At 38.5% G+C, this 15,045-nt stretch overlaps 1 protein-coding gene across 3 annotated transcripts in view; it reads left to right on the top strand.

Moving 5' to 3' along the window:
- The window catches only part of opcml (opioid binding protein/cell adhesion molecule-like), a 344,606-nt gene that overhangs the window by 111,251 nt on the left and 218,310 nt on the right, over window positions 1-15,045 (top strand). For 2 of the 3 annotated variants that reach the window (XM_034293037.1, XM_034293038.1), the window contains exon 2: window positions 6,515-6,590. In XM_034293037.1, the coding sequence (XP_034148928.1) occupies window positions 6,515-6,590 (76 nt within the window). Of the gene's footprint in view, window positions 1-5,803; window positions 6,591-15,045 lie in introns of those variants that run through there. The other variant, XM_010899073.4, reaches the window with a different exon arrangement.

Genomic DNA, 15,045 nt, shown 5'->3' with positions numbered 1-15,045 from the left:
TGTGGAGACAAATAAATAATGTAGTTTTAGTATTTGCATACCTGTTGTGATTGCAGGATAGCTGTCAAGTCATATTTGACGACTGAGTAAAAGCCAGTCTCTTGAATATCCCATGGGGGACTGGTGTATGCTAAACAGGCGGATATTCAGGCTAATTTCCCATTGCTAACATTTAAGAACATGTCAAATTCAATTTCTGTCACTGATATACACTATATGGTCAAAAGTATGTGAACACCCAACGATCACACATATGAGCTTGTTGGACATCCCATTCCAAAACCAATAATATGGAGTTGCCCTCCCCCTCCCCTTTGTAACTATAATAGCCACCACTCTTCTGGAAAGGCTTTCCACAAGATTTTAGTGTGTCTCTGGCCAGGGCTCTGTGAATTCCTCCACACCAACCTTATCAAATCATGTCCTTATGGACCCCACTTTGTGCACAGCGGCACAGTCATGTTGGAACAAGAAAGTACCTTCCCTAAACTGTTGTCACAAAGTTGGAAGCACCCAATTGTCTGAAATGTTTTTGTATCTTGTAGCATTAAGATAACTGGATTCACTGGCACTAAGGGGCCTAGCCCAGACCCTGAAACACAGCCCGAAACTGCTCCAGAGTCCATTGGTGGTGTGCTTTAAACCACTCAAGCCAAAGCTTGACATTGCACATGTTGATGGGAGGCTTCCGTACAGTTGCTCGGCCATGGAAATCAATTTTGTGTTCTTGTGCTGATGTTGCTTCCAATGGCAGTTTGGAACTCTGTGCTGAGTGATGCAACAGATGATAGGCGATTTTTCCACCCTATGCACTTAGGGGTGGAGCCGAACCCGAATACGGTATTCGGAAAGGCACAAATAACGTGGTTTTTACAAATACTTATTTCAAACAAATACTTAAAAAAATATTTGTATTCGGGAACAAGAAAACCGTTATATCAAAAAGCTGCATTTTCTCATGAGACCACAGTACATGCCTGGATGAGTGAGTGAGTGACGTTCAGTCGGGGGAGGGGAAAAGAATAAAAGCGGTAACTGACACAGGCTGCTCCACACATCTCCATTCTCCACACAGCAACAGAGAGTGCCCTGCTGAGCGAAAAAACTTAACTGCGTCACAATTTTGTTTAATAGATTTTTGTACCTTAACTGGGTTCCAAAGGCAATTTATAACTTTCAGGAAGCGGAGTTTGATCGGGATATTATTTCATTACGCTGCAATCGGGTGAACCAGCCCTAACGCAAAAAAAACCCTGGAATTTTTACGCCTATTTTGAATTTTACTTGAATACAAATACAAATACTTTTCCCCCCTTAACAAATACAAATGCTGGCTGCTTTGCACACCCCTACTATGCACTTATGTGGCAGCTCTGCTCTGTCAGTTTCCATAGGATATCACTTTGTGGCTGTGCTGTTGTTTCTCCTAGACCAGGGTAGGTCAAACATTTTGGCTCGGGGGCCACATCAGGATTTTCCAATTAAATAGAGGGCCACATTTATTTTGTATTGGTTAATCATAAATTATTTTTGCAGGCCAGAAAATGGCAATAATTAAAACATTCATACAGTAGGCCCATAAATTCAGATTCAGATGTATAAGAATGGGTTGGTGAGCTATGTTCCATGACCCAGCCAGATGGGTCGTGGCTGGGTCTTCCAGCATGACAACGACCCGAAACACACAGCCAGGGCAACTAAGGAGTGGCTCCGTAAGAAGCATCTCAAGGTCCTGGAGTGGCCTAGCCAGTCTCCAGACCTGAACCCAATAGAAAATCTTTGGAGGGAGCTGAAAGTCCGTATTGCCCAGCGACAGCCCCGAAACCTGAAGGATCTGGAGAAGGTCTGTATGGAGGAGTGGGCCAGAATCCATGCTGCAGTGTGTGCAAATCTGGTCAAGAACTACAGGAAACATATGATCTCTGTAAGTGCAAACAAAGGTTTCTGTACCAAATATTAAGTTCAGCTTTTCTGATGTATCAAATACTTGTCATGTAATAAAATGCAAATTAATTACTTAAAAATCATACAACGTGATTTTCTGGATTTTTGTTTAGATTCCGTCACTCACAGTTGAAGAGTACCTATGATAAAAATGACAGACTTCTACATGCTTTGTAAGTGGGAAAACCTGCAAAATCGGCCGTGTATGAAATACTTGTTATCTCCACTGTAGTTGCGGGGGGTTGCGGGTTTGCGGTTGGTGGGTGTCCCTTTGGTTGATGCCTGGCAATGTGGGTGGATTGATTTCCTGCCTGTTGGGCCCTGTCCGGGGCCTCCCCCGGGTAGGGCCACAATGTCACCGGACCCCCCCGTCTCAGTTCCAAGGTGTTACGCTGCTATTTTATTGTGCTGGGGGATATGAGGAATGCACTACTAACTTTTTTTCAGTCTCCTCCAGTTTTACATTTTAGGAGGAGATGAGGTCCTGGTCCACACCTGCGGATTACCTATTTGCATGTATTGTTCACAGGTCATGCTCAAATCATCTTGAAATTACTTTATTGAGCTTCACAATCAACCCTAGGTACTTTAAGATTGTGTTAAAATTAGTTACAATTCTAATATTATCTACTATATGTCATATTGTAATTTGAATGAAGTATTCCTTAAATTAAGATTAATTAACAATCTGAAAAATACAGTTTTGATGTTATTGTATGTTTATTGTACACAAAATGTCACTCTAATCAGCTGGGGATATCTTCAAAACAAGTATTTCACAGAGACATCCCACCAACCTGGTAACATACACTAATTAAGACCACATATCTTAGCTTTGCTGAGATCAGCACAAGGGGTTTTAATTAAAAAGCCATTGAGTTGGATATGCACATTGTACACGTAGACCATCCTCAGGTTGCATCACAGGCTAGATATAGTTTTAATTAACTCTTATCTTAGCCCAATTTTTCTGGCTCGGGTCATCATTATAATTCCCCCACTAACGACCTAAGAATAAATTGAACAGTGCCTCTGTAAATCCAAGGGTCTGTGTGCCTGTCAAAACAAACAGTGACCCCTATTTCCCTGGCTCCTTCCAGCCAATCAATCCTCATGCACACAAATAAGCATATTTTAGTGGATGCAAATAATAGGACAATTCTTTCGGTGTAATATATGGTCTGGGAGCCCTTGGATGTAGTTCTATGTATGCAGGACAGAATGTGCACGTTTCCAATAACAATGTTCACTTGTCCTATCACAGAGATGTGCACTGCATTGCATAATAATTTGAAGCGAAGATCCTGAGGACACATAAGTGCTTATAATAATAACATTGGTTTTTCCTCTAGATTTTCTCTTCCATCAACCGGAAGTAGCATTTTTATTTTATCTGCCTTATGCAAAAACAAATATACTTGCATTAAATTTCACCAAATGGCGGCCTGGTCCAGTCAATAAAAACCTGGTACTTAACAAAGACAAAACATTTAAGGGGATGGTGAAGTTCAGGAAAAGCTCAGCTGTTATTTTGGCTATAATGTATTTCCCAGACACTTGGGACAAAATTCACAGAAGGTCTGGTGAACTCTTGTTTCAAACATTGCATAGCCTATTAGAATACCGTCAGAAATCGGTGGCTAAATAGCCATTGGCTAATACAGTTGGTAAACTTGAGCAACCAACCTCCCACACCAACCCCCATTACAGTGGGGAGAACAAGTATTTGATACACTGCTGATTTTGCAGGTTTTCCCACTTACAAAGCATGTAGAAGTCTGTAATTATTAGCATAGGTACTCTTCCACTGTGAGTGGCGGAAACTAAAACAAAAATACAGAAAATCACATTGTATGATTTTTAAGTAATTCATTTGCATTTTATTGAACAAATATATTTGGTACAGAAACCTTTGTTTGCAATTACAGAAATCATACATTTCCTGTAGGTTTTGACCAGGTTTGCACACACTGCAGCAGGGATTTTGGCCCACTCCTCCATACAGACCATCTCCAGATCCTTCAGGTTTCGGGGCTGTCGCTGGGCAATATGGACTTTCAGCTCCCTCCAAAGATTTTCTATTGGGTTCAGGTCTGGAGACTGGCTAGGCCACTCCAGGAGCCACTCCTTAGTTGCCTGGCTGTGTGTTTCGGGTCGTTGTCATGCTGGAAGACCCAGCCACGACCCATCTTCAATGCTCTTACTGAGGGAAGGAGGTTGTTGGCCAAGATCTCGCGATACATGGCCCCATCCATCCTCCCCTCAATACGGTGCAGTCGTCCTGTCCCCTTTGCAGAAAAGCATCCCCAAAGAATGGTGTTTCCACCTCCATGCTTCAAGGTTGGGATGGTGTTCTTGGGGTTGTACTCATCCTTCTTCTTCCTCCAAACACGGCAAGTGGAGTTTAGACCAAAAAGCTCTATTTTTGTCTCATCAGACCACATGACCTTCTCCCATTCCTCCTCTGGATCATCCAGATGGTCATTGGCAACCTTCAGACGGGCCTGGACATGTGCTGGCTTGAGCAGGGGGACCTTGCGTGTGCTGCAGGATTTTAATCCATGACGGCGTAGTGTTACTAATGGTTTTCTTTGAGACTCTGGTCCCAGCTCTCTTCAGGTCATTGACCAGGTCCTGCCATGTAGTTCTGGACTGATCCCTCACCTTCCTTATGATCATTGATACCCCACAAGGTGAGATCTTGCATGGAGCCCCAGACCGAGGGAGATTGACCGTCATCTTGAACTTCTTCCATTTTCTAATAATTACGCCAACAGTTGTTGCCTTTTCACCAAGCTGCTTGCCTATTGTCCTGTAGCCCATCCCAGCCTTGAGCAGGTCTATAATTGTGTCCCTGATGTCCTTACACATGTCTCTGGCCTGTCATGTCTGGATGTTCTTCAACTATCGAAGCATGCCTGGACTTCTGGTAAGGATGCTTCACTGAGAAAGTGTTAGATCACGTTCAACTATACATAGAACATTTTAATGTCCTTTTAAGGACAGTTACGCAACATCATTATCTGCTCAGCTGGTTGCCCCTTAGCATTATGTCTAATATAGCAAAATACTGTAGGCCTATGATAGAAGCTGGTAGCTAGTCATTTCAGACCAATGGTTTTACCACAAGTACACATGTTTAGCCTGATTTGTTTAATTTAAAACATAGTTTGTGTGTAATCTGAGATCTAGGCAACAAGAAAAATACAGTAAATATTTGTGTTTTTTTATTTAATGTATTCAACAATGTCCTGATAGTCCTGATAGTCTTACTCAAACTTGTGGATTACCAACAATTTGCTAAATGTTACAGTAAGGGTAAGTTTAGTATACGGGTTAGTGTAGGGGTTCATGTTTAGTTTTAGAATGCTGGTTAGTGTAGGGGTTCATGTTAGCTTTAGGATAAGAGTTAGTGTACGGGGTTCGTGTTAGGTTCATGTTAGGTTTATAATACGGGTTAGTGTAGGGGATCATGTTAGGTTTAGGATAAGGTTTAATGTTAAGTGGGTCGTCAATTATTGCAGTTTTACTGATCGTCCATAAATAGTCTGTAGAGCATTGGGCAGCATTGTCCAAATGAAGATTAATACACTGAGCTTTTATTTATTTTTATTGCTATTGTGTAGTGGTTAACTATATCTGACATTCGATTTTGATTTAGAAAAAATAATTTGGTCTAGTCAAAATGCCACCATTTTCGTGGAAAGACCTTCATTACGGTTTAGGCAACCGATTGACCAAGTATTTATAGTGTGTTTTTTTTTTTTGCCTTTATGATGCAGACTATGATTTCGTTTCAAGGACGTATTCATCCTAGCCTATCACTTGCTTGATCACCCACTGGGGCATTAAAAAAGCAAGAGTGTGTATGATGCGTGGATGGCTCTTATAGTTTTATAACCTGCGCGGAAGAGAGCACTGCAGTCTAGGCTGCGCGCGAGGCACACATTTATATATTAGTAATTTTATTTGATTCTGCGGGATTGACTGCCTGGTGGATTTAGTTGGTATCTAGGCTACTCGACAATAACCCAAAATAGGGATACACTACTGTTTTAAGAGTATTCTTGTTTCAACAGTCACTGCAGTGTTGAGCTGTAACAGGAGAACTACCCAAGTGGAGACTTTTCTGATGCATCTTTGCGCGAGCAACCATCTGGCGATTACAAATAACATACACAGAGCTGTGGATACGGTGTACATCAGCATTCCGAAAACACACAACGCTTGTCTCTCCGAAGCCTCTTGTAGATGCTGGAAATTTGTTTGAGATATCCAAGAACAGATTACCGAAAGCGCAGATACAGCCTACTTTTTTGATATTCGAACGAAAACACGCAGCATTTTCACCTTCCATTTGAGACAAATAGAGGTCGACCATCACAACAGCGTCTTGGCTGGAGTCGATTTTCTGTTGCTTCACCATTTTGCAAGAAGGAAGGAATATTTGACATTCAAGTTTTTGTGGAAGTTGCGCACTTACGGAAAATGGGCATTAGTGGTTGTTTTATCGCGCCTTGGAAATGCCTTGTTTTCGTCGGTCTAAGACTGTTATTCCTTGTACCTGCAGGAGTGCCAGCGAGGAGCGGTGATTCTTTTTCAAAGGACAACATCACTGTTAGACAAGGGGACAGTGCCGTCTTAAAGTAAGTCATTTAATTTGTACCTCATTTATTGCTTTCAAAGTCATTCGTTTTGTAAATCACGAGATATTGCGTTGGGGCAGTCAATGATAGTCGACGGCACGTGCTAAAATGTTTTGGAATGAGAAGTGCTATATCCACTAGGTACATTGCAAGCGTTATGTTTAGGTGCGTGATTGTGTTGTTTTTTCTATATAATTCAACTCGGTCTATACATTAACAGTCTTAAGCAAGAACTATAGAATGCAAAAGCCATACTTGCCTTTAGTTTCATAGCACTTCAACGTTGGTTCATTTAAGTCTTTTAATTGATGCTTTTGGCTGAGATACTCAGAGGTCGGGATGTAGGGAGGGGTAGGGTGGCGTTTTCAGCTTACTATAATGCAATGTTAACTGTTGTGGTATTGTAAGGACAATGATTACGATTATTCAGTGACAGAAAGGAATAAATTACACTTCCATTATTTGTAACTACTTGTGCCTGGAACCCATACACAATGTATACATCTCTCTCACTCTCTCAGAGAGCCATGGATCCTATCTGAATCTCCTAATTCATGTTAGCCATAAGTAAGGGGGGCAGGGTTGACAAAGTCTGTATTCATGAATGGGGTGACTGAAGAAAAAGTGGATCTTATGTCACATCGCAGCCTTGTTTTGCCAAGTGCCTGGCACCATGCAAAGTAGGAGACATTCTGGAGAATTTGAGTTGCCCGTGGTAGCCCCTCCTGACACTCACTAGAGGCTTGTAGAGCGATCCTTGGGAAAGCTTAATTTTGATTATAAAAACATATATATATGTATGTTGTATCTGCTGTTATAAGCAAAAAGCATTTTTAAAAATGCATTTTTTTTACAAAGCATTCAGTTGAAATTGTGATCTCGTCCAGAAATGTCTTGCTGCAAAGACGAGGCTGTGCCCTCGTTGTCTGTTATTTGGAGGAGTAACATACAGACTGTTACAGTATATACATTTGGACTTTGCCTGTATTTTGAGTTTCTCCCAAGAATATTCACTTAAGGTGCGTAACATATCTACACTTACTATTCACTAACCAGTGAAATACAGAATATGTTGTAGAGGTTGAAATTGCAAGAAAAACCCTTATTATTGCTGGCCAATCAGCTGCCTTTATTACAAATATTTTATGACCAGTATATGCCCACACCAGAGCCGTTGAAAAAGAGAGTTGCGACACATTATGATCTCGCCGCCACGCAGTCACGTGGTTTATGTAGCTCTCAATAGTTCCAAACAGAGCTGCGCTGTCAACCAGTTTGAATGAGTTTAAGCGGGACAGACAGCAGCAGCTATATTTGCAGAAAGTATAGGTAAATATTGACGCATAATGTACATTGCTTATTATGTTTACGCTAACATTAAATGCATACAATATACTTTTTTTTGGGGGGGGGGGGGGGGTGATGGAAACAGCATTAATACGTTTTTGTGTTTAATTTTGGAGGGAAATGGACTCCCATAACATAGAATACATTTACACCAACGACTATATTTGCAGCAATGTTCGGTAAATATAACTTCATGAAATGAAACCGGAGATATAATTACTGAGTGAATTAACTATGTTCCTAAATACGACTCATAACTGTTAATGGGATTGATTTCAGTATGGCAAATGTACCCATTCATCCTTCCTTAATCATAGACTTAACCATGTATCAGAAAAAACACACACAAAAAAAGAATAATACATCCATACGATATGATGTACAGACTAGTATAGGCCTACTCTTAAGTATAAATATGTACACAACTAACCCTAACCCATTATATATATATATATATATATATATATATATATATATATATATATAAAACATTTAATGTTAGCGTAAACATATATATATATATATAAATACACACACACACACAATCATCTATTATCTTCCAATAAACATTACCTAAAACTGGCTACATAAAACAAAACTACTGACTAGATTCATGAGAGGTCGGAAAATGTGTTTAATAGTCAAAATTACAATAATTTCATCAATTTACCAGCGAGCGTACTTAGGAAGCTCCTAATATTAATGGTCCTCAGTGCTGGAACTATCTGTGTTTGGAACTATTGGCTGCTCCACGACACGTGTTACTTCCGCATTCCAAAGTTCCTATGGCGGTCTATGGGAGTGTCCCACACCATTCTGTTGTTTGGGTATGCCGTCACCAATTCTTCACAAAATAATACTTTTTAACATACTTCATAAACATTTTTTATTAGTTAATCATTTAGAGAAATTACTTTGAGAATTATTCATTTTTATCCTCCAAACAACATGAATTCCAGGTTTTTGGCCACTCATTTTACAAGTGGCGCTGTCGAGACAAAATCGATCCCTGGAAATTGTATACTATTTCATTGTGGCAGTGTGTGCCACGTTGTCAAAACCCCTACATTTTTTATTGCTAAAAGATTTAGGATAGTGATTATATTTATAGACACTGCATGTATAAACAACATATTGCACATCCAGCCCAGAAAGTGTGGTGTTTAAAAAAGGTTTGTTATTTGAAAAAGTCATTTTGTTATGTTAGTTTGGATAGTTAGAATCAGCATAAAGTCAGTCACTTTATTTACTTAGTACTTAGTTGACTTTGTCTACATGCTTTTTTCCAAATTGTATTTTTTATTGAAATTCAGACAATATAGAAAAATTACATGGAAACAATTATAGAGTTCCAAGAGCTGTAAGTTGGTTGTACCTTTTCCTTTTGTAAGGGTCACTGCAAATAGATATTTATTGTAGCCATCATTAAGCTTGCTGCAGCAATTTGTCAGACTCTTCAGCAGCAATTGGGTAATAACTCTGTTTCAAAAGGGCCTCCACCAACTGCTGTTTTAAAATGTTGGTTTTGGAATTGATACAGATCTGGATACTTGCCCTGCCAGTCCAGAACAGTCCAACATCTTTACTTAAAGGTCCGGTAAACATTCCACTTCAGCCAACGGAAGGAATCAATTGCTGGGATTTTTCTAGACTGGATCGAAACATGTACCTGTATGGTGCAACGGTGCTGCTCACTAATAACAACATTTAGAATTCTCCTCTCAATGCAAATTATCTCATATGTGTTCTCGTGTCTGGCATAGAGCCTATAGTAATAGTAGTTCTTCAGGAGTCAGGTAGAAATTGATTTTATTTATAGGGAGCCATGGCAAGCATGCAAAAGATTTTAAAGCAAGGAGTTCCTTCCTGACATTTTCAGTACCTTTCTGACATTAGCGCTCTTGTTTAACTACCTTGGCAACAGTCACATGATTTTCCATGTAAGTATTTTGTGCGCTTATACAGAAACAACTATTTCTGTATATTACCTTTTTGTCTTTTTTCATAGCTACTGGTATTCAGTGTTTGCATGTACATCTCTGATCTGGAGAAGGTTACTTAAGGTTGTGACACGTTTTGCACTGCACAAAGATTCACTGCTGTTGTTGTTTTTTGACAGTTGCTATGTGCGATTGTTTGTGTGGCATGGACGCGTTAATCATATCTATGAGGATTAGGTGTACACTGTATCTGAACACTGTGTTAAACCTTGGACTCCAAAACGCCTGATTATTGTCTTATTTCATGATGTCTTGCACATGTTCAAAGGCCTTCTGTATCAAAAGCAGCAAAGCAACCACACAAAATGATCAAATCTATCTTATCTTTGATAGTAGGCAGTAAGGGTGGGAATTCCAGGGGAACTCCAGATATTATATTATCCTGTGACTTTGGTTATTATGATTGTGTTTTGCGATAAACTCAGTATTATCATTGAATATATTACATTTCATTTTTCACTTTTCATATTTTTCATATTTATTTCTCATTGATAATCATGCACGTGAGGACAAACATAGCAAAAATTCACTACACATCCTTATAAAAAACGTTTAATCAACTAATTTCATTTAAAACTTGTGTTTGTGCGTCTGAACACTATGAACAAGTGTTAATTGAACACATCTGAAGCAGGGTTGTAGTGGAGGGTAAACAAATGCCGTTTACGCACATTTTAATTTGTGAAATCGTTTTTACTCTCATCTTCATTTAATTAATTATTGTTTACCTACTTTTTACTGCATTCCCAGCATTGCTCAGGCACGCAAAATATGCTCATTTTGTTGGCCTGTGTATGCTCGATTTGCCTTGCAAGCTTACACTGATTCATCTATCCAACAGAAAACTCGGCTCATCCGCTTGCAAGCTATACACTGATGATGTAGAACTACCCACTCCGGCTTAGAAGCTGTGAGAGCTGGTGGCAGCAATCAGTCCCACTAAGACAGAGATGATAGACATACGAAACTTTTTCAAATGTCCATTAACTCCTGCGACTTCCTTGTTTTCACCTCCCCACAAAAACTTCAGGCTCTTGGATAAGGATGTATCAAATGGTAAATAAAGTACTGTCGTTTCTGATATTTTAGTTAGTTGGCTAGCCACCTACAGTAGTTAGCTAAATGCTGTAGCTCTGTTTAAGTAGCTACTGACTGTACTAGCTAGTTAGGTAGCTAGTAAACTGGCTAACTACATGTGAGAGACTGAAAATGAGCTATATATAGCCACCTACAGTAGTTAGCTAAATGCTGTAGCTCTGTTTAAGTAGCTACTGACTGTACTAGCTAGTTAGGTAGCTAGTAAACTGGCTAGCTACATGTGAGAGACTGAAAATGAGCTATATATCAAAAAATATACTTCTCTATTTATTCTGTAAGTATAATTATCATGACCGGAAATTATAAAAAAAAAAAATTGCTTCACAGACAGTAAAGAAACAGTCAGGGGGAAAGAGAAAGAGCACATTTGGTGCAGAAAGAGAGCGGAGAGGTTAGTGGTTTCCTAGTGTCAATTAATTATGTTTTTTTGATAATAAAGGCCTTCATATTTTTATCTAATCCAATGAAGTGGGAAAATTAAGGAAATGTAGTAAAAAACCTATAGCCTTCTTTAAAACTTTTTTTTTTACAGAGTAGTGAGATAGACAAAGAAGAAGCAGGCCATGATGTTGAGATGTTGTGTTCAGTTCAGATTATCTTTTTAGATTAATAACCTCATTAATTACCTACACTAGGACTTCCTGTTTAGTAGACATGCATCAAATACAATCAATTGATCCTGTTTAAAAAAAGCGGATGAAGATGAGATGTTTAAAAAATGTAATAAATTTTCAATTATATTGATGAATGATTTGTTGTGCTCAAATTATCCAGAGTAATTCATAGTTTACCAACCTTTTTCCTTACTGCTACATCACTGATCTGAAGGGAACTCATTGGCTACTTACAAAACTTACTTAGATGCAGTTATTGAATAAATAACTGTCAATAAGAAGAAAATTGTAAAAGAAATATAATTTTACAAACTAAATAAAAAAACAATGTATGCACTCATTAAAAAACGTAACACGTAAACACAAATATTTCCTAAAGAACAAAAGTGTTTCTAGTAAAAATGTATGTGGTGTATTTCTACCCAATTTCCAGAAAATCTTTTCAGCCAGCATTTCACATATCAGATATTTTATTTACCATGGTGATGGTAAATTTGTATACCATACTGTAGCAATTTTTATCACACACCCCAATGTTTTTTTTCATTAAATGCTTAATTTGGTCATCAGTAAACAGAGCTCTGATCTGTATTGCCAAAGAGATTAAGTTGCATTTAATGGGTCCAAAGAACATTTCCCCTGGGATTTAGAGTGCGTTTGGTGGGTTTTTGTGAAGATCAATCAGGCTTCTTTGTGCCACCTTGAGCAGTAGGGACTTTCCATGTTTACCAATTACCAAAGAAGTTGTTAAAAACACCCTGACTACAATCAATAAATATTAAAAATACTTTATGAAATCAGCAGATTAACAAGGAGACAGGGATGTTCACATTCACCAATGCTTTTCACTCTTGCCATCCAACCTCTTGCTTAAACTTTAGGTCTCATGTAGCACATTGTTATAACACTAAAGACACTCAAAATATAATTCATCTGTATGTGGCTGACATTCCCATTTATGCAACTGAGCCTTGGTTCAGTATCCCAGTCTTTGCCTTGGTCAACTTATTAGTTTATTTCTCTAGATATAGATCTGCCCTTACAGATGGTTAACCAAACGTGTTTTCCAAATTTAAATTCATGCAGGAAAAAAAGACCAACTCAAACAACATTTTTGAGAAACATTACAATGTCCTTGCTGGGAACAATTAATGACAACAAAGATATTCCTCCCCCAATGACTTAACCCTTTCTAGAATATCCATGAAGTCATACCTAATTTTTACAACAGGATTCAATTATTGTAATGACTGAATCTGAGAGGAGGGTTACAGGTTCCAGAAGCGGAGCATTTGTATGATTTATTGGAAGTTTGACAGCTCCAAGCAAGGGCAAGGCTGAAAGCAGAGAGGTCAAAGACAAAAGGTCAAAACTGATGGCTAACACGAAGGTTCAAAATCACAAGGCAAGAGCAAAGTCGAGATGGGATATCGAAGTATGATATAAGGAGTGCGCTAAACAAAGGCTCAGTAAGTTGGCAACAGACAAACAATATCTCACAAAGGTGTACTAAATAGGAACTACTAGAGAGCAGGTGAACAGAAACACAAGTGAAACTCATCAGGACTAACAGAGGGTAGAAGGCTACATTCAAAAACAACAGTGAAACAACTTTACAAAACAAAAACAAAACATAAGAACAAACATAGGCAAACCCCAGACCTCACAATGATCAACTGACTCATCTGGGATTATAAGTCACATAAATTTAAGTCCAAGCTAGAGAGAGGATTGGCTCTCCAACATTGTATATTTTATTACTGGTCTACTAACAACTGCACTGTCTTGTTTAGGCTTGATAACGCTCTGTCTTCCTCCAGCTGGCTTAGGCATGAAGAAATAGTGTGAATATTGCCACCTTTTTTCTTTTGGAGCAGTGTTCCTGTCTTCTGTCACTCTTAAAGAAATCACATTATAATCATTATCCCACGATACATAGTGCTTTCTGTATCTGGAAGCAAATTAAAGGGCATTTTGAGCCTTGGCCAATGTAATTTGTGCTCCCATGATATCCAAAACCCACCCCTTGTAACCTTGACAATATGTTTTTGTGATGGAGAGACGATCTGTATATAAAAGAGCCTTTGCCTCTTTTGAGTTGCTGCGGTAAACCTGCAACCATTTCAGAAATCGTTTTTTAGATATCTACAGATTACAGACTGTGTTAGAAAACATCTTGCTGCATTTGTAAATGCTTGGCCATCTCTATTTGATGCGTAATGCAAAATGTGCACACACAACTGTATGATGCATTTCAATCTGACAACTCACCCTCAAACACTGCCATTAAGGCAGGGTTGAAGTTTTCAAAATGTCTGCAACAGACTGGGAGGATAGCCTGGAACACAGCCATACTTCTTCAGTCAACTCCAGATATTGTTTTATATTCATTCAAGATTCTACACTGATTACATATTTAAAAAAAAAAAAAACTTAATTGGATATTTCCAGACAAAGGTCATAGCTATTTGTAGGCGAAGGATGCCTTATTGCTGAACAAGAAACTAATTCTGATTTTAACTTTGGACTGAATGTGGGTGATATGGGTATTGAATGAGTATGAGCAGTCTAACCCTTTAAGGAGGTATTTGTATGTGTCGACATACAGTATACTGTAATAGTTTTAGTTATCATGTAACTATTACCAAATCATGGCATGGATGTTACATACTGTAGGTATGTAAATTAAGGTTGTCTCCCGCTGAAGTGCATACATTGTTTTTGTAAAACGTAGTAGGTGGAGGTCAAATTTGGCATGTTGAATGTTATTAAAACAGTGTTATATGGTGGACATCAAAGCATATAATGAGGGGATTTTCTGGAAATTGAGTAGTAAGATTGTTGTATATAGGATAACGTCTTGGCATAAAGGTGCTTGTTACCAACAGCAAGTGCAACAATATTAATATTCAGAGAATTTGGTTAGTTTAAGTAAGGAACATTCATAGTTATCGGCAGAGGTAAGGACAGCAGTCTGCCAATGTGGCACATGGTGGGATACATGGTCAGATTCAAATTCGTGGCCAGCCCTGACAAAGGGACTGTTGAGTGGTGAGTGTGTTCTCAAATGTGTGTACTGTAATGAGCTGAGCATATCTGACATTGTTCCAAAACCTTTTTTAGTTTAAAATTGGCAGTAATAAATTAAAACCAGTTAATAATAAAGTCTTAAATTACATACACAACTATGGCATTTATCAGATAATTTCTGTTATTTGTAATTAGTCACATCTTATTGACTTGCTTGTCAGTTGACTCTCATAATATTGTAAGAGAAGAAAAAATTAAGAAAATTCTCCTCAAACAACATAAAGCTTAAAGGAATAGTTTCACCTAGATTTAAGGGAAATAACACTTACCTTGAGTTGTTCTTGGAGGAATATGAAGTCATTTCTT

This window comes from Esox lucius, chromosome 7, assembly GCF_011004845.1.
Source record: "Esox lucius isolate fEsoLuc1 chromosome 7, fEsoLuc1.pri, whole genome shotgun sequence".
Lineage (NCBI taxonomy): Eukaryota > Metazoa > Chordata > Actinopteri > Esociformes > Esocidae > Esox > Esox lucius.
This window is presented reverse-complemented; position numbering and strand designations above follow the sequence as displayed.